Source organism: Pleurodeles waltl, chromosome 7 (assembly GCF_031143425.1).
Source record: "Pleurodeles waltl isolate 20211129_DDA chromosome 7, aPleWal1.hap1.20221129, whole genome shotgun sequence".
NCBI classification, from domain to species: domain Eukaryota; kingdom Metazoa; phylum Chordata; class Amphibia; order Caudata; family Salamandridae; genus Pleurodeles; species Pleurodeles waltl.
The window spans coordinates 43,978,077-43,994,913 of record NC_090446.1 but is presented as its reverse complement, the minus strand read 5'-3'; the positions used below and the strand labels follow the sequence as shown (position 1 = coordinate 43,994,913).

Below are 16,837 nucleotides of genomic sequence, written 5' to 3'. Positions count from 1 at the left end.
GTCAGAATTTCACTGTTATTTAGTGCCGGTGGCGAGTTCCACACCCAAAAATCAGTGTAAACTGCACCACACAGCTCTGCTACTCGAGCTGATTTTGCTGCCTCTTGAGTGAATTTTCTTCAGGAGCTCCAGTCTTCTGACCATGAATGGTCACGACTGCCCGCAGCTGCTCACGTTAGAAAAATCTCACCAAATGTCCTGCTAGTGACCGGAAATCATGGTAGGTGTGCTATATGTCTCTTGCGCTCATCTCTCTTGTTACTCTGCGTCTCTGCAATACTTCGCCCACTGCTACTCATGTTGATCAGTGACTCAGGACTCTGAACATCATCTTGTAAAGGATTAGAACCTTTTTGAATCACTGTGCTAGAAATAGTTTACTAAATATTTTGACATATTCACCATCATTTCAGAAGTATAACTCTGTGGGATTCTGTGAAGCAGAATGAATGCTAGATCTGGCAAGCGAAGGTACCTTACTATTCCTTATTGCCTCCTGAGGATGGGCCAAATCGGACAATTTGTGCAACAAAGAGCTGTCCACTCAACATTCCTCGAAATGTCCTTTATAATAGAAATGTAAGGCTTGCGTTACAGATAACTGGTAAACCTTTCCTGAAAGACTTTCTTCATCATAAGTATAAAATTCGGAAGTTTGCTCTTCAGACATATTTTAAGAGATCTAAATATGCCTAAAGTAAAGGTAAATATACATTATTGTAAATTATAAGTAATAATATATTTTATTTATTGCATCTCTTTTTATAAAATGTATTTTCGATGTATGGCAATGAGAAATTGCTGAAAAGCCATATTAGAATGCAAACCAAAAGTAGAAAAGGGAACATCCCCTAGGAAATTAGAATTAACATGAGGACTGCTGTAGGAAGGTGGGGTATTAGTTGAAGGGAGCAGGCAGCCATCTCAAGTAATTACCACAATTCTTGTCAAGGTGAACCCTCAAAGTCACAAAATTAACTTGAGAGTGACCCCCTGATACTTATGTCACAGAGCAGACAGGTTTAACTTAGAAGCAATGCGTTAAGTATTTATACAGCACTAAAAAAGTTCCACTTTTGCATGGCGCACTGCTGAAGTTGAGGTTGTCGTAAAAGGAGACACTCTCACTCCTCCCATCTTATGGTGTCTTAGCCAAGGATCTGTACCCTGAGACTAAACTGGTGCATGACAGTCCAGGACTTCTGAGAGAAAACCACATTCCTCCTCAAGAGTGTGTTGTGCTGATGTCTGCCTTGGACAGGTCTCATATTTACTGTGTCTGAGACAGCATAGGCAGCACTTCCAGGTCAGAAGAGCCTTATCAGGCTCTTCTCTCAAAGAAGGTAACCTCTGACATACTGCCCTACCCACTATGCTTTGGCCTCCACCCCCTACACCGTACTGTCCATCACAGGTCTCCATACTCTCCATCTGCAGACAGTACAAAAGAAATCCCAGGTTTGGGGCACCCGGCACAGTTGTCCAACCCAGCTGCTCGCTCGCCAGTGAAAGTTAAATTCCAAGAATGCAATCACTGGGCCACTTTACCCCATTCCAGCGATATACAGGCCATAGGGTGAAAAAGTCATACCAATGGGCCTAGGTTACACTTCAAACTTGTTCTGGCAGATACTGCTCTGAGGAGAACATCTTTTTCCACCACCATGGTCTGACTGGCATCGATAAACTTTATACCTCTGAGCAGTGACAGAGACCATATTCATCATAGTCTGGTGAAAGTGTCAACTCCACGCCTCAGGAATTGACAGCTTACTTTCTGAATCCATCCTCACACTAAGGGATACTAGGACATCCTTTGCTCTGTCCTCCTGGGGACAACCTCTCTGTTGTATCCTGAACATTCCACTCCTGCTGCTGAAGGGGACCTGAACCACCCTTTTAACAGTCACTCCCAGCTAGCTTTTGGACACTCTAGTGCTGATCCAGAGGTCTGGTCCCTTTCAAAGCTCTATAGGCAAAATGGTATCAAAAGTTGAGTGCAGAAAGGCTAATATATGCCTTTTATGCCTAATGTGAAATCATATTGTGCATAGACGGGCCGATTATCTAGGCGTCCCTTTGTTTCTAAAGGGATGCCCCACATCTCGGAATGCTTTGAGGAGAACATCCACACTGAAAGAAGAGTGATGAGAAAAACACTCAAAAAAGCCCATTTTGCTCTCATCAAATACAGTCCAAGAATAAAGCCTGGTAACGGGTCCAGTGACTTCAAAGGCTACTGAATGGCACCTCAGACAAAAGCATGTCAGAGAGATTCAGCAAAGGCTTTGAAGAGGTAAACACTTGTGCGCTCACTGCATTATATTAACCTTAGGCATTAGGGTTCATAGCAGGAGCATTGGAGCAATATTTCAGCACAAATGTGAAATGACTAGAGCAAATGGAAAGAGACTAAAACCTCTAACATTAAACTAAGAACCTTAAAAATCTAAACAATATAAACACAGAAAATAACATTATGAATTGCGGGAAATGCTTTCCCTGAATGCAAGCAGCAAGAAAAGAGGGCTTGTTTCTCACAAACAAGATAATCATACATAACACTACATGCTCATTGGTTCGGAGATTCTTTGTTTCACATTGATTATTTCTCTCAAGCTTTATGATATATGTAGCTTGTTATCCTGGCTGCCAAAGAATTAAAGCAAGAAAAGTAAGCAGAATATGAGGCTCTCATCTTGCTATAAAATCTGTGACTTCTAACAACTAGAATCATGGTGCTGGCAGTTGTGTTAGTTAATGGTATGTGTATATCCCACCTGTACAACTTTACCTCCCATTACACTGCACTATTGCCAACAAAAAATAAGCTGTCAAGGGAAAAGTGGAAACATGTAGCACACCAAAGAAAAAGAGACACTGTATGAAATAGAGTTATTGGTTGAGGGAAGTAGAAGCCCAAATCAGGAGGTAGAATCTTGGTTCGAAAATGCCTGTCCACAGTCGTGAATAGCCCAAAACGTCTGGATTTCTACTTTCTTCACAGAGGAGAGCGCTCTGATGCCAGCTAATTGTCCATGACTTGGGGAGGCACCTCTTAAGATCAGAGACTCACTGTAGCAAAGGCCATCAGTGTTTATCAGGGTCCAGTTGCGGGGTCAGGGAGGTCCAGTTGAAGGGGTCAGCTGGGCAGTTGCGGGAGGGGTCTGGAGTTTCTTTGTGTTCCACTACCTCAGAACAGGAGCTCAGCCAACAGACATGAAGTCACTCAGGTTACCCTGGGAGGTAGGGAGCAGGTCCAGTCTTCATTCCCAGATATCAGAGTGGGCCTCAAGCAGCATGACAGTCCTCTAGGGAACAAGGCATGAACTAAAAAGCCTGGCAGTTCTTTGGTAGTAGCAGGTCAGTCCTCTGAGGAACAAGGTAGTAATTCTTCTGTAGTGTCCACTGATCAAGAGTGTACTAAAGAGGTGTCCTGAGAGTCCAATATGCATACCTGTCCACCCTTTAAGTTAGGAGGATTCTCTATGCTACCCAGATCTGGTTCTTGGAAGTTCTTCCCTTCCCCTACCCAGGCTCCAAGAAGTCTGGGGTGACAAAAGACTAGAGTCAAGTTCCATTGTGTGTGCGCTGGAGGGAAGACCCTTTGGAATGTAAGTGGAGCAGAGATCAGTTGTGCCCCAATATTTCAGGCAGGGTGGCCCATCCTGCCAACACTTCTTTCCCCTTTATTTCACTGTCTGTGAGGAATGCACAAACTCCAGCAGCTAAGCTATTCACAGTCATGATACACAGCACGCAGGCAGCAGGCACCAAGTGGTTAAGATAAGAACATACCAAGTGGCACAGGCAAATTGTCAAAGTAGCAAGTGCTGTTTTCAGAACTGTGACTTAAAATCCTACTCTACCATAAGCACTTAAATGTAATTAGTTAAACAAATGATATCCAATGCACACCACAGTAGTGAAAAAACGAATTTAGGAGTTTTTCATTAACAGGACATGTAAAAATCAAAAAACACATGTCCCGCTTTTTAAATACAATACACTCCACCCTATGAACTTTTAATGGTCTACCTTAGGGGTGACATATGTATTAAAGAGGAAGGTTTAGCCAAGTTGAATTGTCAGTTTTAAAATTGCACTACAGGCTGCAATGGTCAGAGACATATTTTAAAGTACTACTTAAATGAGTGGCACAATGAGTGCTGCAGGTCCACTAGTAGCATTTCCAGACCCTGGGTACAGGTTATACCATGTACTAGGGATTTACAAGTAAATTAAAGGTGTCAATTAGGCATACGCCTATGCTACCATGTTTTAGAGACAGTGCACACACACCTTAGCAGTAGTTAGCAGTGGTAAAGTGCACAGAGGATGAATGCATGGGTTCAGCAACAGAAGGCAAACAATTTCATTCCTGGGTGAGTTATGAGCTAGACTCTCAAAACCACATGCGCTCATTGTAAGAGCAGATCACAATTTTGTGAATCATGGTTGAGCCAGCAGGAGCTAAAAAAAGGAAAAAAATGCTTGGCCTCAGCAACTCAGCCAGAGAAGCTTCTGAAGCTTGCAATGATGTGAAGCGCATAGAGTAGCGGGGCTCAGGACGGGTGTGAGGCGGGAGGTGCTGGCTAAATGGGTGAGCAGCTTTTGCTACCAGTGAATGGCAGGAGCCACTTTTGCAAATAAATATTAAGGTGCATTGGTGTACAACATGGCATTTTGAGAAATTGACATTTAGCAAATCGTTTCCTTCTTGAAAGTACAGGGTAACCTCCTAAACCGCTGCCCTCATACTCACCTATATGAAACAAAGAAAGGAACAATGTTTTGTGATGGACAGATTAATCAGATGTAAGCAGGGGCAATATGTTTCAGAAAAGCAAATCACCCATCAACACCAACAAAGGGCAATGAAAACCTCAGTAAATGTGATAGCCATATTGACAAGCCAGTAAAAAATAGGTAAAAGGTAAATAGTGAAGGCAAGGCTCTTTACATCACTGGGCAACAAATGCAGTGTAAACAAGAATATAGTTGAAATTCCTGACACTGCGAAGAAAGCAAGGCTCTCCAGCATCCTGCAATGGGTGCCAATTTGTCACTCTTACCCTCTGGTTTGAGACTTTTAAAGGGGCACAAGCATTGCACTCTGTGTGGGCATCTCAGTGGCAGCATGAAGGGAGGTAGCAGAGGCCTTGTTCTGCTCTACCCCTGTCCTTTAGCATGAGACGTGATCAGCCCTTAGAGGCAAGTACTAATCCACTATTACAGAGCCACTAAATGTGATAGAAATAAGGGTGATGCTCAGGTTTGAAGTGGAAGTATGCACAGCTGCTCCAAGTACAGGTGCAAGCTGATCCTGCAAGCAGGTGGGAGCTGTTTGAGCTTTTGACAGTCTACCTGCACCAGCATCAAATGTCAGCTCCTAAAAAGAGGGGACGTTTAAAAACAATTGGCTTTATAAAAAGTAAATTAAGACCTCCTTGTGGCAACTTCAAAACAAAATAAAAATATATTTGTTATATAAAAGAACATATTGCAATAGTTTTCCCTGCCACTGAAAGGAGCTACTTGTTGTCCACCAATGCACACTGTGCAGGACGAAATTCCTGTCACTCACAGTCAGGTAACCAATGTTTGAATTAGGTTTACTCTGTGCTTCATTTCATATACTGGGGTGGGCGGAAGCAAAATGTGAATGACAGAAAAGTAGACCAGTGGATCAAGAGACATAACTGAAAGCTCCTTCAAATATGTATAGTAGATATATTTTATTTAAAACAATGGGCCTCACTTCCAAGAAACTAACGCATTGATATCAATGCGTCAGATTTCTTGTGCCTGCCGCACATCCCCTAACAATGTCATGGTTACACTCTATTTACAATACAGAGCTCCACGGTGCACATTTTCACAGATATGTCAGAAATTCTGATGCATCTGTTGGAGCTAAAGTGACGCATTGCTGAAGATGCATCATTAAACTGACCCAACTCAAGCAGTGCAAGGAGTGGACCATTGGGAAAAAACACTGCATCAATTGTACGCCTGGTCTGAGCAGGCAGTAACATTTTGATTCAGTTAAGTCACAGAGTGACGCATTTAAAAGTTATACATTTCTCTGCATCAGTGCTATGTGGCTTTTTCCATGGGAACGCCTACGCTGCATACATTATACCTGGAGCAGGCATAATTCATGCAGGGCTTTACAGACTGATGCACTGGGCCCAACACGTGAGTTTGTAAATATGGAGCAGTGTAGTGCACTGCTAGCACCACTGCTGCATCAAAAAAAAAGAAAAATGCTGCGGCAGAGCACGGGCTTGTAAATGAAGCCCAAAATACCTTGGCTAATGCCAGACTCCTACTCTGTGCACGTCAGCTGCAGGGATATCTGGCCCCCTGGTACCGATTTTTGGTCATGAGTGAAAACGTATCATGTGTGTGTGCCATGACCTAGGCCTGTCAAATGGTATTGCTGCCTTGCTAGACTGGCACAATCTGGTGTTAGCCCCATAGTGGTGTAGAGCTACTTCCCATGCCAGGAGTTAAGTGACAGACGTACGATGATGGCAGCATATCCAATTTTAGTTGTGAAGAAATCAGTAGTGTGAACAGGTATTTTTTACCTTTGTCAGCAGAGTGATGCCTTTTGGCCCACTCATGTACAGCTCTGCTACTTTTACCTATCTCACCCTTAGCCTTAATGATGAAAGTGTGTAGTATTGTTGTGAGATAATAGGGCTGATTGCAGAGGCCCCCTAACGTCTTGCCCCCATTTTCCACTTTTTGCTGGCATTTTCATGACTCTGATGGTGCCCTGGGTTTTGCTAACTAGTTCCAGGGCCAGTGCTCTGTGTAAAGTGGATATGCAAATTAGGCTAATTATAATTGGCTAAGTCAACCTACCTATAAGTCCCTAGTATATGGTAGGGCATGTAGGTTTAGGGACCCCAGCATAGGTAGTGCACCCATAGGTGCACTGCTGCGGTCCCCAGTGTCATTTTAAAGGCAGGCCTGCCTTGCTGGCTGCTTTTAAATTAAAGTTATATGCAAATTCGACTTTGGAATTAAAAGTAGTTCCAAACTCTTAAACTACCTTATTTTTACATATAAGTCACCCCTAAGGTGTGTCCTATGTGCCCCTATGGCTGGGTGCCATGTAACTATAAGCAGGGACCTTATAAAAATAGTTTTATAAGGCTTGGTGAGGTAAAAACAGCCATTGTATGGGATGGCCTTCATAGGCTAGAATGGGGAGTCTTTATTTTAATTTTAAAAGTCCCCTTAAGTGACAGATACAAAGATTTTGGTATCAAATTAATTGTTATAATAAATCCCACAACTTCCAGTTGTGGGATTTAATATAACTTGTTCAGGTAAAGAATTTTAAACTTTACCTGAAAAGTTGCCAACTTCAGCCCTGCATTGTTTTTGCTCCTGTGCTCTGATTGGCCAGCCTCTGGCAGCCTGGCCCGGCTGCCTTGATGAGATGTGAAGTGGCCTGGCTTCACACAAAGAGATGTGCCTGTGGGAGGGGATCTCCCCTCAACAGATGGTGAGGCAGGAAGGGGGAGGGCTGCCCAACTGGTCTTCAAAGGCAGAGAAGGACATTTGGAGAAACCCAGCAACACCCCCACATCCTGCAACCCCAGACAACTAGGTGCCCCCTTGATTAGATTAGGAGAGGGCAGAAGAGGGGTGTGTTTGTGATTTTAGCCACACCAGTGGGTGGGCTCAGCCAGATGTAACCTCCAAAAATCACTTTCAGCCATGATGGATTTTTGAGGAATGTTGCCTCCTGGGATTGATTTTTGCCACACTTCCCAGGAAGTGGTCATCACAGGGGGAAGGACCCTGCCCCTGGTTGGAGAACCAGGACCCCCCTGTTTTTCACCCAGGAGAAAGGATAAAACTGGCAGACCTGCACCCACACCTTAGTTCCCTACTAGATCCCTACCAGGAAGAACTACAGAAGAAGAAGGACTGCCCTGCTGGACCCCTGGCCTGCACATGGACCCTTCACTCTGAAGGACTGCACCAGCTGCACACTTGGGCTTCACCACAAGAAGGACTTTGTCTGGCTTCAACTGGTTCAAGGAGGGACTCCCTGTTTGCTGCAGGTGAACAATTGCTAACCAGAGTCCCCTGCACCAACTCCTGAAGAAACCAACCAGCTGACCGCTGCCCAGTGGCCAAAAAGGTGTTTGTGCCAGGTGCATTCTGGGAGTTGTAGTCCACTCCCCCAAGGATCATCTCAGAGCTTCTGGAATCTTGGGGTGAGCTGTGGACACCAAAAGAACCTTAAAGGAACATCTGGGAGAAGATCCATGAGTTTGGAGAACTTTTGAAAAAAAAGCTCCATAGAGGGACTGCCCCGCCGCGGCAACTTTAGCCGGCTTGCCTCAACCGTGACCCGGCCTGATTTGCAGGTTCGTCCCGGTGAAGAAAATCTACAAAAAAGAGACTAAGTTGGAACGTAGAAAGTTAACCGGGACCTCCCAGCCAGCGTATCCGAGGAGGAACCAAGGATGTCGGATCAAGATCCAGGTTTGTCCCGGTCGAAGGATTTTCACCTCGAAAAAACGACTAAGTCCGAAGGTAAAAATCTCCACAGAGGGCTCCTGCGACGCGTATCCGGAGAAGAGTTCCAGGAGGTCGGATTGGACTGGCAGGTTCTTCCCGCTGAAGAAAATCTTCAGAAAAACAACTAAGTCCGAAGGTAAACTTTTGACCGTGGCCTCCCGCGGGCTGTAGCCGAGCCGGGCTCCATCGCGGTCGGCCTTAAACTTTGACTTTGCCCCGGTCGAGGTGCGACCAGATGACCAGATTGGCGCTTTTTGTTTTTAGGCACTAGAAAATAATAATTCTTTTAAAATTCATATCTCCGTCATTTTAAAGATAAAAATATAATCTATTTTTATAAATTGGTTTTGGATTTTTAAACTGTTTCCTGTGTTTTATTTAATAACTTTTTTGTGATATTTGAATGCTTTACACTCTGTCTCCTAAGTTAAGCCTTGTCGCTCGTTGCCAAGCTACCAAGGGTTGAGCTGGGTTTAATTTACAGAGACCTAACTGGACCTAAGTGGAGGTTAGTGGCCAATTGCTAAGTGTAGGTACCTACGTGCCCTTACCAATAACCCATTTTCCAACAATTGTGCAACTCGAGATGCTTGTGTACACATGCTGTGTTATATAAGAGTCTGTGTTTGGTACATAACATGGAGTACTGTGGATTCCATTTTGGATGCCCAAGGCCTGGAAATGCAAGTTGGAACAGAGGCTTGAAACCTCCTACAAGAGATGTAAATTGCTGACTTTGCTGAGGGCTGTAGTGGGGAGACACAGACTAGAGGAGGGGAATAGGGAATCTTCTGTGCACATCAAAGGTCTCTTTCATTTAGGAAATAATTCCTGGTCAGTGGGTCCTAGGCTCATTGTTAGGAGAGATGGTGGGTCTGAGAAAGTTAGCACTGCAGGACCTGAAATTCATAATATAGGGGAGGGTTTAGACCTTTGTGAGCCATACTTCAACGAAGGCTGACAACGAGATGTGATCCTCAGTTACTCCCTTGGCCTATGGTGTAGAAGATTCTTCTGTGGCTGTCACAAAGGAAGTCACGACCAGTTGCCCTGAGCCTGGAGCACCAACCTTTGGCTGGTCTGCCAAAATTGGTGTACCCTGTGAGGAGGAGAAGAGCATCTGGAGGGAGCAAAACCCAGCTTGGATCTTGGTGTGTGGTTCCCAGCAAGCAAAGTGGGAGATTACGGGACAGGTCAAGGACATTGTGAGAGTGTGGGCTGTGTGCCCCACTCATCGTCAAAGTTTTTAATTATTGAATACCAGTTTAGGGCCGTCATGAAGATTAGGGCCATCATCCTGAAACATTATGCAAGACGATCCCTGCTGAAAAATCTAAAAGAAAGGAGCTGCCCTAGAGAGCACCGCTCATTGCAACACTTACCAAAAGACAAGCAAGCCGCAGAGGAGACAGATGACACCACTGGGGCCATTCAGACACCCCAAAACCTCATATGAGAGAAACTGCTTGATGCCATGTTTCTCCAGCATCAGGAGGCTGAGTACAAGAAGAGTGTACCAGTTTTCCTTGAACTCATTGGCTTCCCTTAGTGGGGTGAGTATCTTGAATATTGAACCCATAATATTGGTGTGGCAGAATATCAAGGATAAAATATTAAAAGCAAAAATAGCACTGCTTTATTGACTCTTAAGGAGAGAACAAGACTTTGCTGAATGCTGACTAGTGGAGGCCAATCATGAAAGTTGCTTTTATTCTGAAATGGGGAATAACTAACTCCAATTCTCCATTAAAAGAGAAGGGGGGCTCAGGAACACTATCCAGAAAGACGCATGTGTGAAAACGTTAAGAAAATGTGGATAATATTTAGTGTACTGGGTACATATTTAGAATCCTACGAAATACTGCTTTACAGTCCGTACATTGAGGCTTGCCCCTCTGTATGCCTTGCCCCTTCCAGAGAAGTGGACATGCACTACCACTTTGTGTCAAACACTAAAGAGGTAGTATTAACACAACTGGTCAGGACCAATTGTAGCTTGGGCCCTGGGACAGCAGGAATATAGGGTCCCAAACACCATGGCTCGGCACAGTCACTCCTGATTTCCCATTGCCATCTGAAAGGGGCTCTGACAGTCTGAGTAGCAGATAGATCTGGCAACAAGACAGAATGTTAATTACAGAAGTAAAGTTACAAGGAGGTTCTGTTGTAGAAAGGACCAGCCTACATTAGAGGGGGTGGAGATTTATAAATCTCTAGATAGGTATAAGTCCACTCAAAAACTGTCAACAGTAAAAAGTGTACATATGTATGTGAATCAATATATATGTGAATATACACCTTCATGACTAGGCAAATTACAGCTGAGAAAGTTACATAGTTGATGCTGCTGAAAAAACATACACAACACTATGACCCAGTGTCACTCCTTTACTACATTGTCAAATAACCTGTTGAACAGGTAATGAAGGACAAGTATTCAGAAACTACAAAAGCCAAAGATATGTTCACTGAATAAAGCAAAAAAGCTCCTAAATTCCAGTGATGTGTCTGCCCGTGGTGATTACTATTTCTAGTTTTTCAAGTACACAACACTGTGGCAGTTATTTTTTTGTTTGTCTTCCTTGAGTGGGGGATAAATACCAAGTTCACATTCTGCAGTCCTCAGAGCAGCACAGTTACAAAGAGAGGATTTGTGCGTGTTTCTTTATACTGAAGGGGCCACTGGAGACCATGAGCCGCCAAGGATTATTATTTCTCTCCTTTATGCCCCTTGTTCTGGGCCAGCTGGCTGACCTGAGGTTTAATAAGACCCTGGACACTGAAGGTATAGTTGTCCTGCTGTGGAACTTCAACAAGACCACTGAGGAGATCACATTTGCACTTCAAGTGAGGACCACTGGATGGATTGGATTCGGACTGAGTCCCAGCGGGGGCATGACGGGGGCAGACATTGTGATTGGTGGAGCGTCACCATCCTCAAATCAATCCACTTATTTTGCAGTAAGTGCACTAAAGATTCCCTGTGGGCATCTGGGTTATTTAAAGTGTGGTTTAGTGGCACCAAATGTTTGATATTAATCTGCAGTGGAGTATCCGTCCATGAACTGTACACTCCTTTGCAGATGACAACCCTTTACAGATAGTGCCCTAAGTGTAGGAGAACGCAGAAGAGGACAGGCAGCGAGGGGAAGGATAAAGCTGCTATGAGGCCATGGTGGTGAAAAATGGTGCTAAAGCTGACACCGGTCCAAGGGCCATATTTATACTCCGTTTGCGCCGAATTAGCGTCGTTTTTTTCGACGCAAATTCGACGCTAAACTAACGCCAACTAACGCCATATTTATACTATGGCGTTAGACGCTTCGGGCGCCAAAGTGCCCGGAGAGTGCGTCATTTTTTAGCGTGAACCCCTTCCTTGCGTTAATGATATGCAAGGGAGGCGTTCCCGTCTTAAAAAATGACTCCCAGGCCTTTACGTGGTATTTATACTCCCGGGCAAAAATGACGCCCGGGAGTGGGCGTGACCAAAAACGGCGCTTTTGCGCCGCTTTTTAACGCCTGGGTCAGGCATGGCGTTAAGGGACAAGTGGGCTCAAAATGAGCCCAGAGTGCCCTCCCTTGCCCCCAGGGACCCCCCCTGCCACCCTTGCCCACCCCAGGAGGACACCCAAGGACGGAGGGACCCATCCCATGGACATTAAGGTAAGTTCAGGTAAGTATTTTTTTTTTTTTTTTTTGTGGCATAGGGGGGCCTGATTTGTGCCCCCCTACATGCCACTATGCCCAATGGCCATGCCCAGGGGACAGAAGTCCCCTGGGCATGGCCATTGGGCAAGGGGGCATGACTCCTATCTTTACAATGATAGGAGTCATGTTGATGGGGGATGGGCGTCGAAAAAAAATGGCGCAAGTCGGGTTACGACGATTTTTTTGACGTAACCTGACTTGCCCCATTTTAAGACGCCCATACGCCATTTTCCCCCTACGCCGGCGCTGCCTGGTCTACGTGGTTTTTTTCCACACACACCAGGCAGCGCCGGTCCGCTTGCGCCGGCTAACGCCATTCCATAAATACGGCGCCCGCATGGCGCTTCAGAATGGCGTTAGACGGCGCAAAATCTTTTGACGCTAAACTGCGTTAGCTCAGTTTAGCGTCAAAAAGTATAAATATGGGCCCAAATTCTAGCTGACCAGTTAAGCATAGTTGTAAACAGGTGGAGTGAAAACATTTTCTATCCATCCAATTTAGAACACTGTGAAAAAATAAGTGGTTTCTTAGGGAAGCAAATAGTTATGTCCCAAGTCAAACATATGACAAATGATTTCACATAATTTAACAGTGCTTTTATAGATGAAACTACAGTATATCTGGGGGAAAGGTTTGCAATGCATATGTATTCGTTCACCATCGAGGTCTATTTATACAGAAAAAATGTTCTAATGAATTCGAATTTTCTTTTTAAATCTCCATTAAACTTTTAAAATGGTTTATAAAGAAAGGCCTACTAACACGTTGAAGTGGGTTTCATTCACAAACGCGATTCAAATCCAGAGTAAGGTTTATGGTGAATTTTCTTTCTAATTCAATCCAATTTCTTTTAGAATGTTGCATAAAGTAGCGCAAAATAGTGTTATGGGCAATATTGTGCTACTTTGTGTCTAGGGGGTATGCCAATGTTTGAGCATGGGCATTCCCATGCGCCAACACACCTGTTTTAATAGAAATCTCTATTTTTAAAATTCATAGATAGAGCCACTTGGCAGAAAATGACACCTCCTCGAAGCTCAAGTGTTTTCACAAGAGAATACAATTTTTTGTTACACTGCCATATATATTAGGGATTGTTATCTTATTTGTGTGCTCAATTTAAGGTGAATAATTTTGTAATAATTCTTCAAATCCTGATGCAAAATTTGGTGATGTACTCATTGTCGATCAGGTCACAAAAACGTCTAGTGGACTGTAACATGGCCAGATAATTATGTGTGTTTTCTTGTTGTACATGATAGAATGTGCTATTGGCAGTCAGTGCTTCCACGTGCTCTATGTAAGTAATTTGTTATGAATTTTGGATAGCTAGGCAAACACCTGTTGAAGTTTAGCTGTGAGAATGGTAGTTTGCCATTAGAATAGACAATCTGAATTCCTTTCATACCTCATTGTTTTATTCATCATCAAAATAATTTAATTTAGCCGAAGCCATAATATCAACATAAAAGTGCACAAACTACACATTTCAACACGGCCAAGGACTTCATCAACAGGAAACAAATAGCAAATCAAAGTGCATGCATATCCTAAAATTAAAAGGCAGTCATAAAATTCAACAAAGCATAACACATATCTGGTGAACCGAGACACTGCAGCAACACATGCCTATCCTTATAGTGTCTCAAATGTGTCTTATGCTGAATGGGGGCCTCATTGTTTTCACTTTTCACAATGTTTGTTAGATCGAAATTAGAATATATAAATCCAAAATCATTGTTAAAAAGGAAATAGAATAGTAAATTTCCCCCAATTTATGCATTTAATGCAATGTTTATTTGAATGAAATTAGAACAGCAAATCTGCCCCCCTGCCCCCCATGTATGCATTTTTCACAATCTTCATTAGACTGGAGTTAGAATAGCAAGGGGGATATTTACAATAAAATGAGGCAGCTTGCTGCACTGTGCTGCACCAGTAGTAAAGTGCAGTGGTGTGTCGTAATTACAGCAATATCATGCATCCCTGTACTTTTCTCTGCGCAGGCGCGCTATTGGCTGCTTAGAGCCAATGCAGGCATTCTTGCACCATGGCGCAAGGGTCACTGCATTGCAGGGATGATTTCTTATGTGCAGGAAGGGACAACTTCCTGCCCATAAACAATCATTAATGGTGCTTTCTTCCTTCTATGTGTGCTGCAGAATGCCATCACTGAGGTGGCGTAGGAATCTAAAGCATTCCTAGCCTTGTAAATTTGGGAATGCATCATATTCTATGGGTGTTGCGTGGGAACACCCACATAAAAACCCATGGAACGCCCCTTTCACAAAGAGTAATGCGTGAATGGGGGCCATATTAAAAAAGTGGCTTTCCGTGCCCTTGTAAATATGGGCCAGGACTCTGCCCCACTGGAGCATCAAAAAAAGTGATTATCTGGTGCCGCTAGGGTCTTGTAAATATGCCCCTAAGTCTGACCCTCTCCACCTAACTTATGCTCTTTCACAATTGGTTGGATTTAGAATAGTAAATCTGATCTACCCCTAGCCCAATACAATATTTCACTCTCCCAAGTATTTGTTGGGTTTGAGTTATAAAAAAAAAGATATGTGTTTTTAAACATTCTATAATCATTTTATTCTCTCACATTTATGTTCTATTGATTTTATTGTTTTAAATTGTTTACTTTACGTTTTATTTTTTTAGAATTTTGAAAATATAGTAATGCATTTAAATATAACTCTTTGATGCATTCCAAATATTTCCTAATATTAAGTTTTAAATTATTTAAAATCATGTGTTTTGTGGTGTTTTTTCTTTGATATGTTGCAAATGTTATAGATTTTTCTTAAAGGTGCTTCATGTGTATGATAATTGTATGAGATTAAGTTATATAACTCCAGTTGAAGAAAGTGTATATATTGGAGTAAGGGTGTTTCAAAGTATTTAAATAAAATAAATGTGCATTAAAAATATTAATTTGTTAAACAGACAATTCAAATACCTTAAATCCATAAACGAGTTAAAATTATTAAACTATATAAGAACATATTAAATAAATCATATTTTCATTAGACACTACTCCTGAACTGACCCTCACAAAACACACAAACATAAAATAGCTGTAATAAATTTTTCAGGATCTTGGGCTCTACTGTGGATTGGGGAACTAGTGTTAGTTTTAAGGTGTATACTATTTTTTGTTTAATATGTCACATTTGTAATGTCTTACTGATATACTGGGGAATGTGCGGCTAGTGACCTAACAAAATATTGATTAAAAAATAAAACATTGTTTGAATCATAATAATAGTCCTGAACTGCCCTATAAAACACATGATCATAAAGTAACAGTAATGAAGGTTTATTACTGTTATTTTATGTTTGTATTTCTAACCGGCAAGGAGGGGACCAAGTCTCTCATTGTGGGGTTTGCAAGGATAGTAGGGGGGAGTCACAACATTCACCTTCCTAACTGGAATGTGCTTGGCATGAGTTCAGCCAACAAACCCTATAAAATAATGACATTTGTTTAAATGCAGGGGTGCTGACGTGTCTTTCTTGCAATAAACCCACTTAGTAGCTGGGGAAGCATCCACATTTAAAAGATGATGGAAGGGCAAGCATTTTTCACAAATTCCTCTTCTTTTGCAAGGGGAGCGCTGAATTGGGTGGGACCTGGGGCATCATTTTATCCCACTGGGGTCAAAATTGACAAGGAATGTAGATATGTGTTCAATCAGAGGGAGCTGAATGGCAAGCAGATGGTGCTGGGCAGCATCTATTCCCCAAACTCAGAACAGACTCAGGGCCTCATTCAAAAGGCCTTTGCACCACCGTTGCATCATTCTTTTTTTTACGCAGTGGCGGCGCTAGCAGTGCTCTACACTGCTGCAGATATACAAACTAAAGCTTTGGGCCAAATGCGTCAGTTTGTAAAGCCCTGTGTCACGCTATACCCGCTCCAGGTATAATGCATGAGGGGAGGCGTTCCCATGGGGAAAGCCACATAAAACGGATGCAGTGAAATTTACATTTCACTGAGTCATTATGCGACTTCACTGCATCAGAAATTTACTGCGTGCTCAGAGCAGGCATAAAATTGGTGGACAGCTTTTCTTTATGAGAGCCTCCTCGCATTGCTGGAGTGGCATAATTCTTTTGATGCTAGTCAAGCAATGCATGAATTTAACACAAACAGATGCACCAGAATTCTTAACGCATCTGTGAAAAATTGAGCCATGGAGCTCTGTACAGTAAATACTGCGCATCCAGGGGTTCATTAGGGGGAACGTAGGGAAGTGCAAGAAATCTAATGTATCAGGCCATTGTGACAGATTCTTGTAAACGAGGACCTCAATTCCTAAAATCCCTGGCCTCTACATTGGTCTTAGATGTGTAGTCCCTGTTGATCATTCAGAAATCATATGCTTAAACTTATTAAAATCAATAAGACCTATAATAGTAATATTGATAAAAGACCATCACATTTATAAAAGAGAAAATAAAAACACCCTCAACATTACAAAAATAAATAGATAAAACAGCTGACAATACAGTACAATCTCGGTTTAGAGTTTGAGTCCATCCTTTTTCCGAATCAGCCAAACAGCATGT

General features: G+C 42.8%; 1 protein-coding gene across 1 annotated transcript in view; it reads left to right on the top strand.

Moving 5' to 3' along the window:
- The first annotated feature begins 11,157 nt into the window (after window positions 1-11,157).
- The window catches only part of LOC138303592 (DBH-like monooxygenase protein 2), a 113,310-nt gene continuing 107,630 nt past the window's right edge, over window positions 11,158-16,837 (top strand). Inside the window, exon 1 of the mRNA XM_069242865.1 lies at window positions 11,158-11,514. Coding sequence (XP_069098966.1) covers window positions 11,245-11,514 — 270 coding nt within the window. The 5' untranslated portion in view covers window positions 11,158-11,244. The remainder of the gene's footprint in view (window positions 11,515-16,837) is intronic.